Source organism: Mycteria americana, chromosome 17 (genome assembly GCF_035582795.1).
Source record: "Mycteria americana isolate JAX WOST 10 ecotype Jacksonville Zoo and Gardens chromosome 17, USCA_MyAme_1.0, whole genome shotgun sequence".
Taxonomy (NCBI): domain Eukaryota; kingdom Metazoa; phylum Chordata; class Aves; order Ciconiiformes; family Ciconiidae; genus Mycteria; species Mycteria americana.
Window position 1 is genome coordinate 10,225,352 of NC_134381.1, and position 15,617 is coordinate 10,240,968.

At 48.6% G+C, this 15,617-nt stretch overlaps 1 protein-coding gene across 2 annotated transcripts in view; it reads left to right on the forward strand.

Moving 5' to 3' along the window:
• Positions 1 to 1,126: 1,126 nt before the first annotated feature.
• The window catches only part of COL5A1 (collagen type V alpha 1 chain), a 162,141-nt gene continuing 147,650 nt past the window's right edge, over positions 1,127 to 15,617 (forward strand). For both annotated transcript variants that reach the window (XM_075519479.1, XM_075519480.1), the window contains exon 1: positions 1,127 to 1,461. In XM_075519479.1, coding sequence (XP_075375594.1) covers positions 1,359 to 1,461 — 103 coding nt within the window. In that variant the 5' untranslated portion in view covers positions 1,127 to 1,358. The remainder of the gene's footprint in view (positions 1,462 to 15,617) is intronic.

The window sequence follows — 15,617 nt, forward strand, 5'->3', positions numbered from 1 at the left end:
AAAGACCTTAAGGATGCTGCTGTGCAAGGACTGGGGAGGGCTGGGATGCTTTGGTGTGGCTCAGGGTACGAGTCTGTCGGTGAAATCACTGCTCCATGAAAATCAGTACAACTCCAACCACTGAAGTCATGGGAGCTGGGACTCACCTGGTTGTGTGCTAGCAATGATGTTCAGATCTTTAATGGCACTGACAAAGCAAGTATTGATACCAGCAAGTGTTTTGAAAGTATTTTAGTTAAGGAAGAGGGCTGCATGTGGTGGTTGTTCCTTCTTTGGTCTCCAGATGACCTGATCTCGGGTTTGAGGGGTCTGCAGCATTGTGTGCCACCTAGTCCTACAGTGTGAGGCCTGGCCTCCTCTCCTGGGAGCTGAGGGAGGGCACTGCTGGAGGAAAGGATCTGGTGTGGGGAAGTCACATCAGCTTTTATGGTTTTTTTCTGTACTGTTCTAATATTGCTTCTATACAATGTCAGAACAAGTAAAATCATTTGAAGCTGATGTTTACCAGTGTGATGCATCAGCCACCACTGGTGTGCAAAGGCGACCAGTGTGCAGGGGTGTAGTGCGAGGAAGAGCCCCAGGAGCAGAGCAGTGGACCCCAGGACAAGCTGTGCGTGCAGCTGGAGGGCCAGCAGCGCTTTCACCCCTTACCCTCCTCCTTGCTTGCCTGCCAGAGGAGGGTTTTGCCACCCCAGCGCCCAGTTAGCCTGGCAGGGGATGCCACCTTCCCATTCCACTCCCTCCTGCTTGCGCTCTTTACCCTTTGCACGCACGTTTTGCAGTAGTGGCCTCACTTTTTTTTTTTGCCAAATCCTTGCATTTTCCATGCTTCCACAAACCCCGGGCCCCATCTCCTTCGGGAGCCGGAAAGAGCCAGGGAGCTGGGAAGGGAGAGAGAACTCCAGCTTGTGCTCATTCCTGTGGGGAAAGGAGAGGGGGGGACCTGTTTTGGGGGCCGGGGCAGCCCGGCGGCTGCAGCCCCGCGGGGTTCAAACTTGCCGCGGGGCCGGGCCGGCAGCGGGGCGGGCGGGGGGGCCGGGCCGGGGGCCGCACCGCCCGGCCCTGATTTGCTGCGCGGCTCCGAGATTGACAAACTCTTGCCTTGGGTTTAAAAGAAGGGAAAAAAAAGGGGGGTGGGGGGAAAGAAAGAAAAGTTTTTCGCTGCAGGAGCAGGCAGGGGCCGGGAGTGAGCGCGGCGGAGCCCCCGACAGCCCTCCGCCCGCCCCATGGCTTTATAAAGCGGCTGCTCTCCGGGGGGGGCTGGCGGGGGGGTCTGAGCACCTTTTCTTCGCTTGTATATATATATTTTTTTTTTCCCCCCGAGTTGTCCCGAGCTGGTGGCCCGTTTTTTGTGGACCATGGATACGCACACGCGGTGGAAAAGGCGCAGTTGGATACGGAGCCGGTCGGTACCCGCTGCCCTGGTGCTGCTGCTGGGTGCCCTGTCCCTCGGCCGGGCAGGTAAGCGGCCCCCGAGCCCCCGGCCCCGGGCCCCGGCGGCGGGAGGGAGGCGGGTGTCAGCGGCGTGCGGGGCCGTGGGGAGGGCGAGGTGGCTTTTGTGCGGGGCAAAACATGTGTCTTGCCTTACTCGGTGCATTCCGGAAAAAAAAAAAATTCAACCCACCCAACCTCCTTTAGCTGCCCGAGTCTCTGAATGCCATTTGTCAGGGGGCCCGTAAAAGGGGAAAAAAGTTAAAACAATACTTTATTCGCCTTTCTTAGAGCAGAGCTGCCTGTTGCTGGGCTCGTTTTTTTTTTTTTTCTGGAGCAAAAGTCAGGATGTGTTTCTGGAAGCTCTAGCTCTTTCTATATCTGCGTGTATATATGTGTGAATATATATTTAGTCGACTGGAAACCTCTCGTCTTGCGTAGTTCCTCCTTCCTTGAGGAGAAGAAAACTTTTTGTCCAGAAGTAATCTGCTCTCCCCTCCGCACATCAGAGCGGCAGATCTCGGTACACAAAAGCTTTGCAGCCGCTTCTGCTCGGGACCCCAAGGCTCGCTCTGCCCCTTGCCTCGCCAGCCCCAATTTGCAGGGTTTCTCCCTAAAATTGTGCCTGTTGAGTGTGGCAAGAGGCAGCTCTGTGAAGTACCAGATGTGCAACAGCAGTAGACACGCAGCCAGAAAAACCCTGGAATGTCACTTTTTTTTTTTACAATCATGCAGGAGCGGGACTAAGCACTTTATTTTACTAAGTGGATGCTTTGGGTTTGCTGAGTATGTTTCGAGAGCTCTGCTTTCCAAATGTCTGCCTTCCCCGGGTGGGCTGTGAAATGCCAGAGCAGGGCAGCTGGAGCCTTGTGAGTCTGCTGGAAAAGTTTTCAGTGTGTTTTCCGAGTGTTTTCGGAGTTGGTAGCGGACACTTGGAGGCATTGGCGCTCTGAGGTCTTTTTATGTTGTATTTCAAGGGAAAGACTATGAAGCGGTTTGTTGGCAAAGCTGGTTTTGAAATCTGAAAAGTTAAAGGAGATGGAATTCTGCAGGGTAACTTGAGAAACTGAGGGAGAACTGCCCCAAAGAGCTGAGCTGCCTGGGATTCAGTTTTTCTCCTTGATTTTTGTGTGCTCTGGGCATTTTTTTCCTGGGAAGCCCAGGCAGGGGTGTTTGCGGGGTTGTTTGTGTGTTACCAGGACAAATGCGTGTGGGATTCTGTCTATAGCAGCACGATTGCAAATTATTATAATTTCTAGGTTCTTAAAATGACCTTAAGGAGAAAAGGTGGGCGTATAAGGAATGCTTTCATTAATGGTTTGCTTGCAAAATCTGAGCAAGATGGAAAATAAGTTGCTAGTCAATGAATAAAACGCCTCTAGAACATCACTGCGGGAGAAGTTAACGCAGTCGGAGCTGCCGCAAGAGTTTGTGTTGTACTGTGAAAGTATCGGACTATTAGAGCAGTTTTCTGACTAGAAGAATACTGGAGTGATACTGGCTCATCTTGAGTTCCCTTTTTGTGCAGCCAGCTTGTCAGGCCGCTCTTACTTTTGATATTAGTTGAAAACTGAATTATTACCAGTCTCAACTCCTTCAAAGGAAAGATGACAAAGTTTTCCCTTCTTCTTTCTGTCCGGGCTAATGGTTTAATGGTTTCAGAGCATCCTTAGGCACTTTGCCTGTTGGTGTATACCCTTCAGACGGCTTCAGCAGAAGACCTGGCTCCTCTGTAAAGCTACCTAGGAACTTTTCTGAAACTTTTGGGTCCAGCTGTGGGCTGCAGCTGCAGGAAGCAGAGGGCTGGCTGGGGCTAATGCCGCAGTGGGCGGCTGGAGAGCTTTTGTAGGGCCAATGTGCTGCTCCAAGTAATGACTCTTGCAGTGAAAGGCTTTGAGTTTTCCTAATGAGCCTCCTAATAGGACATCAAATAATTTGGATGAGGGAGGAGTCAGATTGGGATTGCTGATGGCATTGACTAATGCTCTTTATAGCTCCTTTCTAATCTTTCCAAGTTCTCTTTGGTTTTATTTCAGCTCATACTGTTTCAGTTTCATTTTAGTTGGCTGCTTTGTATGGAGAGAGGTGAATCTTCTCCTGTAATCTTCAGAAGCAGATCCATCAGGTGGCCCCAAAGAAAGGGAGAAGACACCTTGCAGAGAGGGTTTCCAGAAAAATAGAGAAATAGCAATGTCAAAAGCGACATGAACCGGACTGCCTCTGAACACTGCTCTTCCAGCTCATTTTCCCATATTTTAACAGATGATGTCACCCAAAAATCTAACCCACAGACAAAGTTGGAATCTGTCTCTGCTTTTACAAATCCCTATAAAATTGAATCAGGTTTCTGGGTGAAAATTTTTGGAAGCAGCAGTTTCCTTTAGTGGCAAAGAAAAGTGTAATAAGAATACATGGCATGCCCTTTAAAACAAATAAAAATGCTGGAAATTATGAAGTATCCTGTTACCATCTGTTGCTTCTCTCCTTGGCTCTTCCCCAGTCATCTAGAATGAGCTAAAAAAAATAATCTTTAGCCAGCCAGTTAGAAGTGTTTTGTTTAATATTTTGCCAATCAAAAGTGTTGATATTGTTTTACAAGAAGAAATATGACTGTATAAGTCTGGAATTGATGGCAGATTTGATTTCCAGTGTAAAACCTGGATTAGGCTGTCAATGTATTGCCGGATTGGAACAGGACTTGGTAACTTAAAAGCACCCAGCTGTCGGCCATGCCCTGTCCGGGGACGCGGTAGAGGTGTTCAGCTGAGGTAATATATTATTCTTCCATGTAAGCTGGGGTCAAGATGAAAACTCTTTGCTGACCGTTCCCTTCGAGGCGGTTTTTGAAGGCTGCTCCTGCGCTCACCTCCCCGCAGTGCCGTGGATGTGCTGGATGTGGGAGCTGGTTTCAGACCCGTGGTTGAGCAGCCAGTTCTGCTGGCTCCTGCTAAAGCTAACGGGAATTTTGGCTTTTCAGTCCAAAGCATCGCAGTGTTGCCTGGGCAATAATTTGTTGGGGATTGGAGAAATCCCATTTCATTTCTGGTCTTTAGGGGTAGCTCTAAGGCAAAACCTGCTGAAGAGTTGCCGATTTTTGGTGCACAAAGAGGGACAACAGTGTGGGCTTGCCTGCTGGCATTGCTAGCTCAGCTCTCTAATGCTGGATCCTCACATAAAACCTTTTCTTAAGAGCAAGGGTAATCCAATAAACAAAACTGGCGTTACTCCTACTGCTTGCAGATGTAGTCTGCCCCAGAACAAACAGGGAGGGACTGTAAAGGGGATGTGCGTCCTTGTTTTAAATGAGTATTGTCCCTGCCCCTTACATCGTGGTGTTGAAAGACGGACTTTTCAGGTTCATTCCTTTTTGAAATGCAGAGCAAATGTAACTAGTGGGTTTCTGTCTCCTGATAGCTTGCGGTCACACCATGGCGTTGCAGGGCTTGTGCTAATGTCCATCAGAAGCCTTTGGGCTGTGACTTGGTAACGTGGCTCCTGCTCTGGTCTCCCACCTCTGCTGCAGGAGGGCAATGCGGGTGTGGAGGTGTGAGCCTTATTGACTGGGCGTACCCTACCCCCAGAGAAGTTAATTTGAGTGCTCTTTCCCTATATGTGCGGTACCAGCAGCTGCACTGTATGGGATGTTCAGTGTAACAGTTTTAATTTTGAAGTAGCTTTTCTTTTTCTCAGAGCTCCAACATGAAAATCTTTGCCACTGTCCCTGGTTGCTGCTCTTCTAACACTGAAGATGAGGTCTGGTCCTGATGCTGTCTGCCCATCTCTGCTTTGGTGACTCAGTGTCCCCTTCTGCCCTGCAGCCTGGTTTCAGGGCATAGGCTTTGAGTATGTGTTCCCACAACTGCTTTGAATTACAAATATATTTAAGATGAGACAAAGCGTGGCAACAGATGCTGAGAAGAAGGCACTGCCGTGGCATATGCCACTAAGGCAGAGGCATTTGTGTGAAGTACCATTTATAGATGCGTTTTAGGTAATCTGAGTTTTGTCTGGTCTTCAGAAATAAATCTGTGGGAGTACTTTCCAGGAAACTGCTCCTCAGTCTGGGCTTTTTCTCTTCTGTAGAGGTGTAAAGCCAATTGGCAATTTTTTTAACAATTACTTTTTCTGTTTTCTTACACCCTGATTCTTTGACCTGTTCCCTGTGCCCTCCCTCTCCCTGTGCTATCTGGATGCTGGGGCTTGCGCTGCGGTGCTGCCCTTCTTGAAGCAGGTAGAGGATGGATGCCAATCGCTCTGCGTAAACATGAAAGTCTACGCTTGGAAAAACCGCACGGAGCAATACTGCTGTGAATGCTTCCACATGAGCAGGTTGAGGATTAGGGGCTTTGTGGGCCAGCAAACCTACAATGGGTAATGAAGGGAAGGGGGGACAGGCTGGCTGGCCCCTGGGGAGGTAGTGCATGTAGAAGTGCTCAAATAAGGTATCACCGTGGTGATTCGTGGCTTTGCTATTTTTGTGTTTGCGTGGTTGCCTGCGGATACGTCTGGAGAATGGCGGGACCTGGGAAGAGCAGGGAGCTGAGCCCCCGGGTTGTTGGAGGGCAGCAAACACTGCAGGTGCAGCCATGGGTCTAGGACCTTGTTCAAGCACCTGATGCAGGCAGGGGCTGCTTGGCCTCCAAGGACTTCCAAAGGGTCGAGTTAGGAGCTTCTCTGGCCTTCTAGTTGGCACTGGCACTAGACAGTAAGGACCGGTCTGCCTATGCTGTGGTTTGGGATGGAGGTGCCCAGGTCTGGAGTGATTTGGGAAGAGCGATTCCATCTGGAGCTCGTGCTCTGCTGTTGTGTGAATTGACTTTGAAGCGTAGCAGCCCCTAAGATGGGGGGAAATCCCTGCTGCGTTACAAGTATAAATTTGGCACTTCATCATGTATGTACGCACTCGCCCACGTATGCTGTCGCCTGGTTTGTTTAGTAGCAGCCTTATCCTCAGGGTGCAGCTATCGTTCTATAAAATGAATTATTTTGCAGGGCGAGGTTTAAAACATTGTTTGGGTTCTGCTGAAAACATGATTGTAACTTTTCAATGTCTAGATTTTGGTAAATGGAAACTGCTGTTTAAAATGAGAGAAGAATTGTCTGGGAAATAAACCAGGCATGAGCCACAAAACACACCTCTTAGGCTTTATTCACGAGAAGGAAGGTTTCTTCCCACTCTCCGTTCTGTGCTTTTATCCAGCGTAGACTTCTACTCATCACTTATTTAGGAAAGCCCTGACTGCTGCAGGTCTCTGATACTGCTACTGTTGAGGATATTTTGGGAATGCTGAGGCCTTAAACAGTCATCTCCTGGAATTGGGTCAAATTAAGATCTGCAGGATTTGTCCCACAGTAAAAGCCAGTGTCACCACAGAGGCATGTGCACATGAGTTATGTTTCTCTTCTGGAGTTGATGATAGCCTCCACTGGTTTCCCTGCACTATCTGCGAACATCCTTGACTTTTTTAGCTTCTTTTTAGTATGGAGTGCAACCATCCATCTCGGATATATGGCAAATCTGATATAAGCAGTAGGACCTGGTACTGGCATCGTGCTGGGAGATGCTGTCCCTGCAAAGGGGGTTCCCCCTTGGATCAGCTGATGCAACCAAAGGCACCGCTCCTCCCGTGCTTCCTTCCAAGCTCTGGTTCTGCTGAGGTGTGGAGGCTTCTCTGTGCTCGGTTATGTTCTTCTGGATCGGGACTGTTCAAGTGATTTTTTTGGTTCTTGTTGTTTTTATTTGGATTTCTCTCTGGTTATGACCCCTTTGGAGTTGCAGCTATTGTACAGAGCTGTCAGGAATAGCAGTCTGAAGATGCTGGTAGGTTTTTTTTTATTGCCTGCTAATGGCATGGTGGCTTTCTGGGGAGGTTTTAGTAGATTTTTTGGAAGGGAAACCCTTCCAGGTGGACACTGTCTGTGCTTTCTGGAGAAGGCAGAGTGCCTCACATATGTATTGGGAAACAGTTTGTTGCTGGAGTTTGGCAGTCCCTCTTTGGCTGAGCATCAGCAAAGCATAGCAGTGTCCTGAGCTAGCAGCTTCCTTGTTTGGCTGTGGGTGCAAATCTTTGACCAAGGCAAGCAGAATGCAATCTGCAGACCCTTAAGAATTTTTTTTTGCCTCCTGGTGTTGCCTGTTACTTACTTACACCTTTAGCTGCTGTTACTCTAGTCAGTGCATTCCCTCTCCTTTGCTCTCCTGGCTTGCTTGAGAGGGGTTCCTGGGACTGTCTTCTCCACTTGCAGCCTGGCCTTGCTGTGTATCAAAGATGTTAGTCTTACTAGCTAGACTGGAGCTTACGTGATAGGTACTGAGTTTGCAAACTGGCAGTTTTTCTTAAAAATAAAATAAACCTTTGTGTGAAACAAAGAAAAACCCAGTATGGGAAGAATAAGCAAAACCAGAAAAAAAGTTGAGACATGAAAGAATGGAAAAATTTTATTAAAAATCTAATGTTATATGGAAAAAACTTAAGTTGGCAACATGGTATAATTAGCCACTGGGTTACTGCTGGCAAGTTTCAAAGCTCTTGAAATGAAGCCTAGCACTGAGTGAACTGTCCAAATGATGCTGTAGTTTCTCTGTGGATGTGTCTGGAAAATCTTTAGAACTAAAATAAATAAATGAAGGAGCTACACAAAAGGCATTTTTGAGGTTGGTTGCTCTGAGTCTGGGCTCTTTCTCTCCAGAAGCCAACAGGATTCTTAGCATCATCTGGAAGCTTTCACCGTGTTGAGAGATGTCATTTTTTGAAACTAGGAAAATGGTATTAATGTATTTACAATGCCAGAGTTTTCCTTCAAGACTGTATAATAAGCTTGAGAGAAAAAGGATAGTCTGGGGATTGAATGAGTGGAATGAGCTATGCTAGTGCTTATTCCTAACCTCTGCTGCAGACTTTCTCCCAGCCCTTAGGCAAGTTTTCCCGTTTCCCATGCCCTGAGGCCGGATCCTATCTCCCTGTATGGAACCTGGCATTGAGGTGTTGGTTTAACACAAATTTAATGCCGATATGCCAACAGGACGTGTGTTTTCAAGCACTGAAGTGTTCTAAGAGTCTCTTTTCATCCCTGTGCCTCAAGTTATGTTAGTGGTTGTGGTCTAGGAGTTTTCTACTTTAAAAATACTTTTCCTCTCTGGGCTGGTGTTTTCCTGTCTAGCAATACTAGTGCTTCACACCGCAAATCCCAAAGGTTATTTGGGTTTTGTCTTTGGATTTGGACAGATTTCTTGCAGGTTATATGATGGGGTACAATACAGACCACCGTGCAGTTATATTGACTGCTCTCAGAACACTTTGAAGCATTAGATCTATAAATGAAATCCAAAGCAGGCAGAGGATCTCTTGGGCAGCCACACATGTGCTTCAGTTTACTGGGAGGGGGAAACAAAACCCATTTGGAAGGTGGAGGGATGGAAGTAAAAGCAGGGTGCTGGATCCTGAAGCTGGATATCACCGTGGGGCTTTGCATGCTAAGCCTGTGCTGTGGGCAGGAAGCAGGAGGTCAGGTAAGCTGATGTCAGTCTCTCTTTTAGCTGGCTTTGGGGTGGTGATGTTCAGCTGTTTTGCTGATGGAAGAAAGTAATTCCAGTGTGTGGTGTTGCCGAGTGCTCTGCCGCAGGCTGTGGGCTAAGTGCATTAATCCCTATGGGTTTGGTTTGATTTCTTGAAGTCTCCTGTGCCTGATGCTGTATTCCTCATGGTGCCCAGCCCTGCTGCTCTAGATTCACTGGAGAAAGATTTGAAGGCCAAACCTTAGCCTTGCTGTGTTTGGGGACAGCTTTCCATTGGTCTGAACAGTGTCTGGATGTCACCCAAAGGAGCTAGGCACCCTGTTTTCCTAATGAGGGATGGGGGTGCGTGTTTGGGGGACCTCTTCTTCTCCTTAAGAAGCTGCAGCTTGCTGAAGACCTGAATGATCTGCCTAGCCTAAATGCAGCTAAGTCTTGCTGTTAGCTTGGGACGACACTGTATGCCATCCCTGCCTGGATCAAGCTGTGCATCTGCAGTCAGGGAGATGCTAATTCTTTCAGAGTAAATAAAGTCCTGAGTTTTTTTCCTGGCTCAGCTTTTAAGCGAACTGTTTAAAGCCCTCTTCTTTCCGTGGCTTTCTGCACATCACTGCTACAATTTGCAGAGGACAGGGGAGGTTGCAGCTCTGCTGGAAATGCTGTAAGAAGTTGATGGGGGGAATCTCCTAGAGAGAAGAGGTCACTAAGGGGTCTGCTGGAGTCCCTGCTCGAAGGGACTGTCAGGCAGTTTTAGTGGCCAGATTTAGTTTCATTTGCATGTCAGCTGGAGTTTCTATTTTTTGAGTGTGGATATACAGGAAAGAGCTGTGCTTTGGCTGAGCTCATGTATCCTCACGGAGAGCCTCGCTGGCCTCTTTTCCTCTGCTGTTCCTCCCTCCACCCCCTTTTTTGTTTCCAAGACAATACTGAAGTAAGAATTCATTGCAGCTGAATTCCTGGAGATGACACTGCCAGTTTCCCAGGATCTCTTGTGCTCCTGCAGCATTTTACGCAGTGATTTTTGGTGCGGCTCATTCAGCTGCACCCCTCAAATATGAATTAAGCAGTGGGTTTGTGTGATCTTTGAGGGGGCTCATCCTAAATGTGCTGCAATGAGATCTACTCTGCTCTTGTCTGCTGCAGGGTAGAGATTTGGTCTGAGGGCTGCAGTTCACCAGCTAAATAATGAATGCATTGTTTGTATGCCCTTATTTCCAGCTTGCACCATTAAAAGTGAATAGAAAGGTCAAGGAGATGAGTCACTGTGAATACAAGTGTCATTCTGCTCAGAAGAAATGGAAAAAAAAAGACCTTCCAAGCGAGGTGTTTCAGCTGGTGCCAAACAGCTCTGTTTCACTGTACTTTCAGGGAGTTACAAGGGTAAATCTCGGCTGAGATCTGCTGAAGTGTTCAAGTACCTAAAAGCTAGCAAGGGGCTGGAGCTGGGGTTTGGCAATTGTAGTTGTCGGGGCTCTAAAGGCAGCTGCTGGTGTAGGCTGCGTACAGAAAATCAGGGTGATACTCGAAGTGTTGGGCTCATTGCTGTTTTGCAAAACAAACAGCTGGAGCTTGTAGGGTTAGCAAGCTCTTGTTCTCAGCTGCTTTATATACCCAGTGGTACCCAGAAAAGGCTGCTTCCAAATCAGTGCGGAGACTCCTAATGCTCAGCCAGGCTGTTTTCCTCCAACACTTAGAGCAAGGGTTAGTAGTGTGGTGAAGGTGCTGTCGTGGGATGGTATTGTCTCTTGAAATTGCTGGTGAGAAAATGATGCTTTTCAAGCTTCCCAAGAAAATGTGTGCCCCTTGAGCAACGGGTCCCAGCTCGGTTCCTGCACCATCCAGTGTTGGAGCAGGGTGGTGGGATGTGAGAGGCTGCAGGGTGCCTGGAGGTAAGCATGGGCCTATCCCCTGCCCTGGCCCTAGTCAATGCCCAGTTGTAAATTAAGCTTTTTTTTTAATTTCCTGCCCAAAAGCTTCATTCAACAAGCCCCAGGCAGCTGGTTAACCACACTGGCAGAGCGCTGAAAATAGAAATGTGGCTGGTGGGTTGCATGTGTGGAAGGGGGAGCGGGGAGCTGTGGATGGGTTAATGCCAAGTGGGTGGGATAGGATGGGGAGTTGGCCAGAATTTTCCTTTAATTGATACTGCTGGGGCAATTTCAATAAAACAGCAGTGGTGGCCAAGAGGCCAGAAAACAGAAGCCAGTTCAGAAGTTGTTAATGCTCTCTTTAATGGGGTAGAGTTTCTTTAAGTCATGAGCTCCTGTACCTATGGGTTTCCTTTTTCACATGGCTGAAACACCCTCCTTTGGGGTTATCAGCATTTTGGCTAATTGCTTTTTGCTGTCCTGGAAAGGAAACATCCACAGTGCATTTGAGACGGTGTGCTGTTGCAGACACCCCTGCATATTGTCTAGTACTGCTTTGGTATTTTGGCAGAATATGAATCCTGAGAGACAGTACGTAGAAATATTTACATTTTTGATTTCTAGCCATTGGATTTTTCTGTTCTGAAGTAATTCCTCCAGTGTAAAACAGATATTTCTCCAAAACATAACTTAAGTTTTAGAATCTTGATTTATCCTCCCTTATTGAAATATATCTTCAGTAGAAAATTAAGCCAACCTAATGCAAGATCATTTCCATAAACAACTTTCAAATGTATTTGCCAGTGTAGCTTTGATCCAAGGTGGCCGAAAATTCAACACAAATTCTATTTGATATGAAATGACTGGGAACTGGGACTCATTTGCTAATGATGCAATAGCGTGATGCTGACTGAGGGCTGTAGCCAGGCAGGAGTTGATGGCTCGTAGCTCATGTGCATGGGAGGACCGTGCCTGGTTTGTGCGGTGAAGCATTGAGTCTATAACCCTTGTCTTGGTATTGCATGGAAGTTAAAGATTTCTGCAGATAGATGAGGTGGGCGGTAGGTGTGTTTGGCTGCTGGCAGGCAGGATGCTACTTCTGGCAGGGTGAGATGCGTGGGACCAGCAGAGCTGCTCCGCGCTTGCTGGTGTGTGGCTCCATGGCAGCCACCGCGCAGAAGCAGCCTGCTGCGGGGCAGGAGCCACGCTGGACGTGCTCCTTGCAGGGTTTCCCCTAGAAGATAGGAGTCTGTCCATCCCCCTGAGTACAGCGTCTGTTCCCTGACCATGGGCTGCTCAGTGTCTCATCTTGGAAAGCTGTCGATTCCTTGAAGGATAAGGACTGCTCGCCTGGAGCCCTGGGGCTGCAGATGCTTTTCTTGATGAGGCCAGTGTTGTTGTTCTCTTGATCCCATTGGGTATTCTGCTTTTCGTAACAGGGAGGGCAGATCGCTAAGGATCCCCTCATCGTTTTCGCACTCCAAAAGCGATGCGAGGTTGGGAGGAGGAAGCTGCTTTCATCCTGGTCGCTGCCTTTGGCACATGTTGGCAAGCGCTCGCATAGGAAAACTGCTAGGAATGTTCTCTCGCAAGGGTTTGCAGCGATCGGGAGAGGCATATTATCACGTCTTGTACACTTTGGGAGAAAGTCCCTCGCTCTGCCTCGCTCAAATGTTTAAATTAAAACAATCTGTCTTTCTGCAACTGTTGGATGCTTTCCCTGCTGACCTCAGGAGCTGGGACTGGGAGGAGGAGCAAACAGACCCCAGTGCTTATAACTGGCTCTGGCTTTTTTTTTTTAAGCTTCAGTCCTGATTCCCTACAGGATGCAAACCAGAAAAACAATAAGGGCCATATCTGCTCTGGAAACATCAATCTTCCCAGTGCTCTTTAATTAAGAGCTATATCAGGAAGCAGTGAGGCCTTTATGTGCTGGAGGTTGTCTGACAAGACTACGTACAGAAAAGGCAGCAGGCATGCTTAACCCTTCTTCCAGAGCTGGCACGGAGGGTTAAGTCCTCTACAGTGTCTCGCTATCTATTTCTTTTCCAACCACAAACACATTCCCACAGCAGGGTCTGACTGGGAGATGTTCCTCGTGAGCAGAGCTGAGAACTAAGCGCTGGGCAGGATCAGCCCTTTACTCCTGAAATGGGAAAGCACGGCCAAGAAGCTTTGCAACCGTTGGCAGACAGCAGTGCCCCAAGGATGCTGGATGTGGTGCTTTGTACCCGGGCTCCGAACGCAGCCGTGGTTGCTGCTTCGGGGATTCCTGTGCACTGAGAGGAAAGTCATCCCTGTGCATGGGCCAGGGTTTTTGGGCCGACCCTTCAGCGCTTACACGCCGAGTTTTGTCTTGGCCCGGGGCCCCGTGGCTGGGCAGAGACGGGATTTTTTGCTGCTTGGCTGCGGGTCTGGCTCTCGCAGCACCGCACCGTTGCAGGGGTCTGTGAACGTGGAGCTGTGGGCGGATGCAGGGCTGGGACCTGACTCCTGTTGACCTTGGGAATTTAGGCAGTGAAGTAGTATAGCATCATCAGGCCTAAATCACAAAACCCTTCACCCTTCATCTCTTCTCTACCGCTGCTTTTGACTTGCTGCTTTCATTGCCCGCAGGCCTGCATTTTTTTGGCAGTTTATGGAGTATTTATAGTGCTGGTTGGGATTCAGCCTAGGAAAATGCCATGTGATTTCTTGTGGCAATGGGGAATAAGCTTGGATAACGCCAAGCTGATTAAGATTTTTCCAATGAAATATGATCCAGAACCAAAACTGGAACTTGTTTTGGGAGTGGAAATGCCTGTAAAGAACTTTGGTTCCTCATTTGAAGGGACTTAAAAATTCACACCAATAAACTTAGAGATGCTCTGAAACTTTCAGAGTCAGAACATCAGTTAAAGATGTTCTGCACATTTAGAGTAACTGAGTAACCCAGTGTGCTTCCCTCCCTGTGGCTCCCTTTTCCAAAGCCTTGGCCAGACAAGCCGGGGCCCTCCTTGCCCTGGGGACACTCATCCCAAATAACGAACAGCCGTGCTGCTAGAGCAAGCATGATTCCTGCAAGCCTGGAAATAGCTGAGTCTCTGCTGCTTGAGCAGAGCTGGCCAATTTGTGGCCTGGGACTAAGCTTTTTATGGATGAAGCTGAAACATCTGCTTTTGGGGGAGTGAAATCTGGCAGATCTTTCCTTTAGCTCATGTAGCCTCTAAGGAACCTGGGTGGGATTTGGGGCCCCATATACCTGCCCCTGTTGTGACTTGTGGGGTCAAGTTGATTATTTTTCTGATGGTGGCAAAATGCCTGGCCTCAGAGTATCTTATAGGGAATTTTAGTTAATGGAGAGGCTGAAAATACATGTGGGACATGAAGGGGAGCTTCTATGAAACTGATATGGGTTCTCTTATACCGAGGACTGAAAGCTACAGATGTGCCCGAAGAGATGTATTTGGGGGAACAGATCTGTTTCAACACTTTTCTTTCCATTTTAGTGAGCAATGAATGGTAGCAGAGGGAGCGTTAATGCAGGCAGGTATGTCATGCCTGTGTAATGTCAGTCGACACAGGATTAAATAAGGCATGTGGAAAACTCTTCTAGGAAGTAAAGCCTAGTGAGAAATAATTATCGGAGGACTTGGGAGGTGAAATAACCTGCTCTAGACAAGCCATAGTCCTCATCTGTGCCCCTGGGAATCTGCCAAGTGATGGAGCAGCAGCATGGAAGGAAGTGGCATACTTGGTGCGAGCGAGTCGTACCGGTCTGAGAGCATCCTGCGGTGCTGGGAGAGCAGCTCTGCGTTGCTGCGCTCGAAAATGTCTTGTCACGTATAAAGCCTCCCAGAGCGAGCGGAGGAAGGGATGGGTGTTGGGCAGGGGCTGCTCTGTAAGGCGAGATGTCCGTCCCTCTCGGAGAGGAGGCAGTTGCCACTGGAGGAACTGATGTTCTACCAAGGGTTGGGTGTGAAAAGCAGAAACCCTTTTCCTTTGTACCGAGGGCTGCGGTAGGATTACTTTAGTTGTTTGTAGAAACAACACAGTTGAGCCCAAGGGCAAGAGCGTGCAGCTGGAGCGAGGAGGACTCGATGTGTGTGCTGTGGCTCAGCCTCGGTGGAGGCTTTTCATAGAATCATGGAATGCTTTGGGTTGGAAGGGACCTTTACAGGTCATCCAGTCCAACTCCCCTGCAACAACAGGGACACCTTCAACCAGATCAGGTTGCTCAGAGCCCCGTCCAACCTGACCTTGAATGCTTCCAGGGATGGGGCATCTCCCACCTTTCTGGGCAACCTGCTCCAGTGCTTCACCACCCTCACTGTAAAAAATTTCTTTCTTAAATCCAGTCTAAATCTGCCCTCCCTTAGTTTAAAACCATTGCTCCTTGTCCTGTCACAACAGGCCTTGCTAAAGTCTGTCCCTGTCTTTCCTATAGGCCCCCTTTAAGTACTGGCAGGCTGCTATAAGGTCTCCCTGCAGCCTTGTCTTCTCCAGGCTGAGCAACCCCAACTCTCTCAGCCTGTCCTCGTAGCAGAGGTGCTCCAGCCCTCGGATCACTTTTGTGGCCTCCTCTGGACCTTCTCCAACATCTCCGTGTCCTTCTTGTGCTGAGGACACCAGAGCTGGACGCAGCACTGAAGGGGGGGGTGGGTCTCAGCAGAGCAGAGGGGCAGAATCCCCTCCCTCAGCCTGCTGGCCACGCTGCTTGTGATGTAGCCCAGGATACGGTTGGACTTCTGGGCTGTGAGTGCACATCATTGGCTCATGTCCAGCTTTTCATCCACTAGTACCCCCGAGTCCTCTTCTGCAGGGCT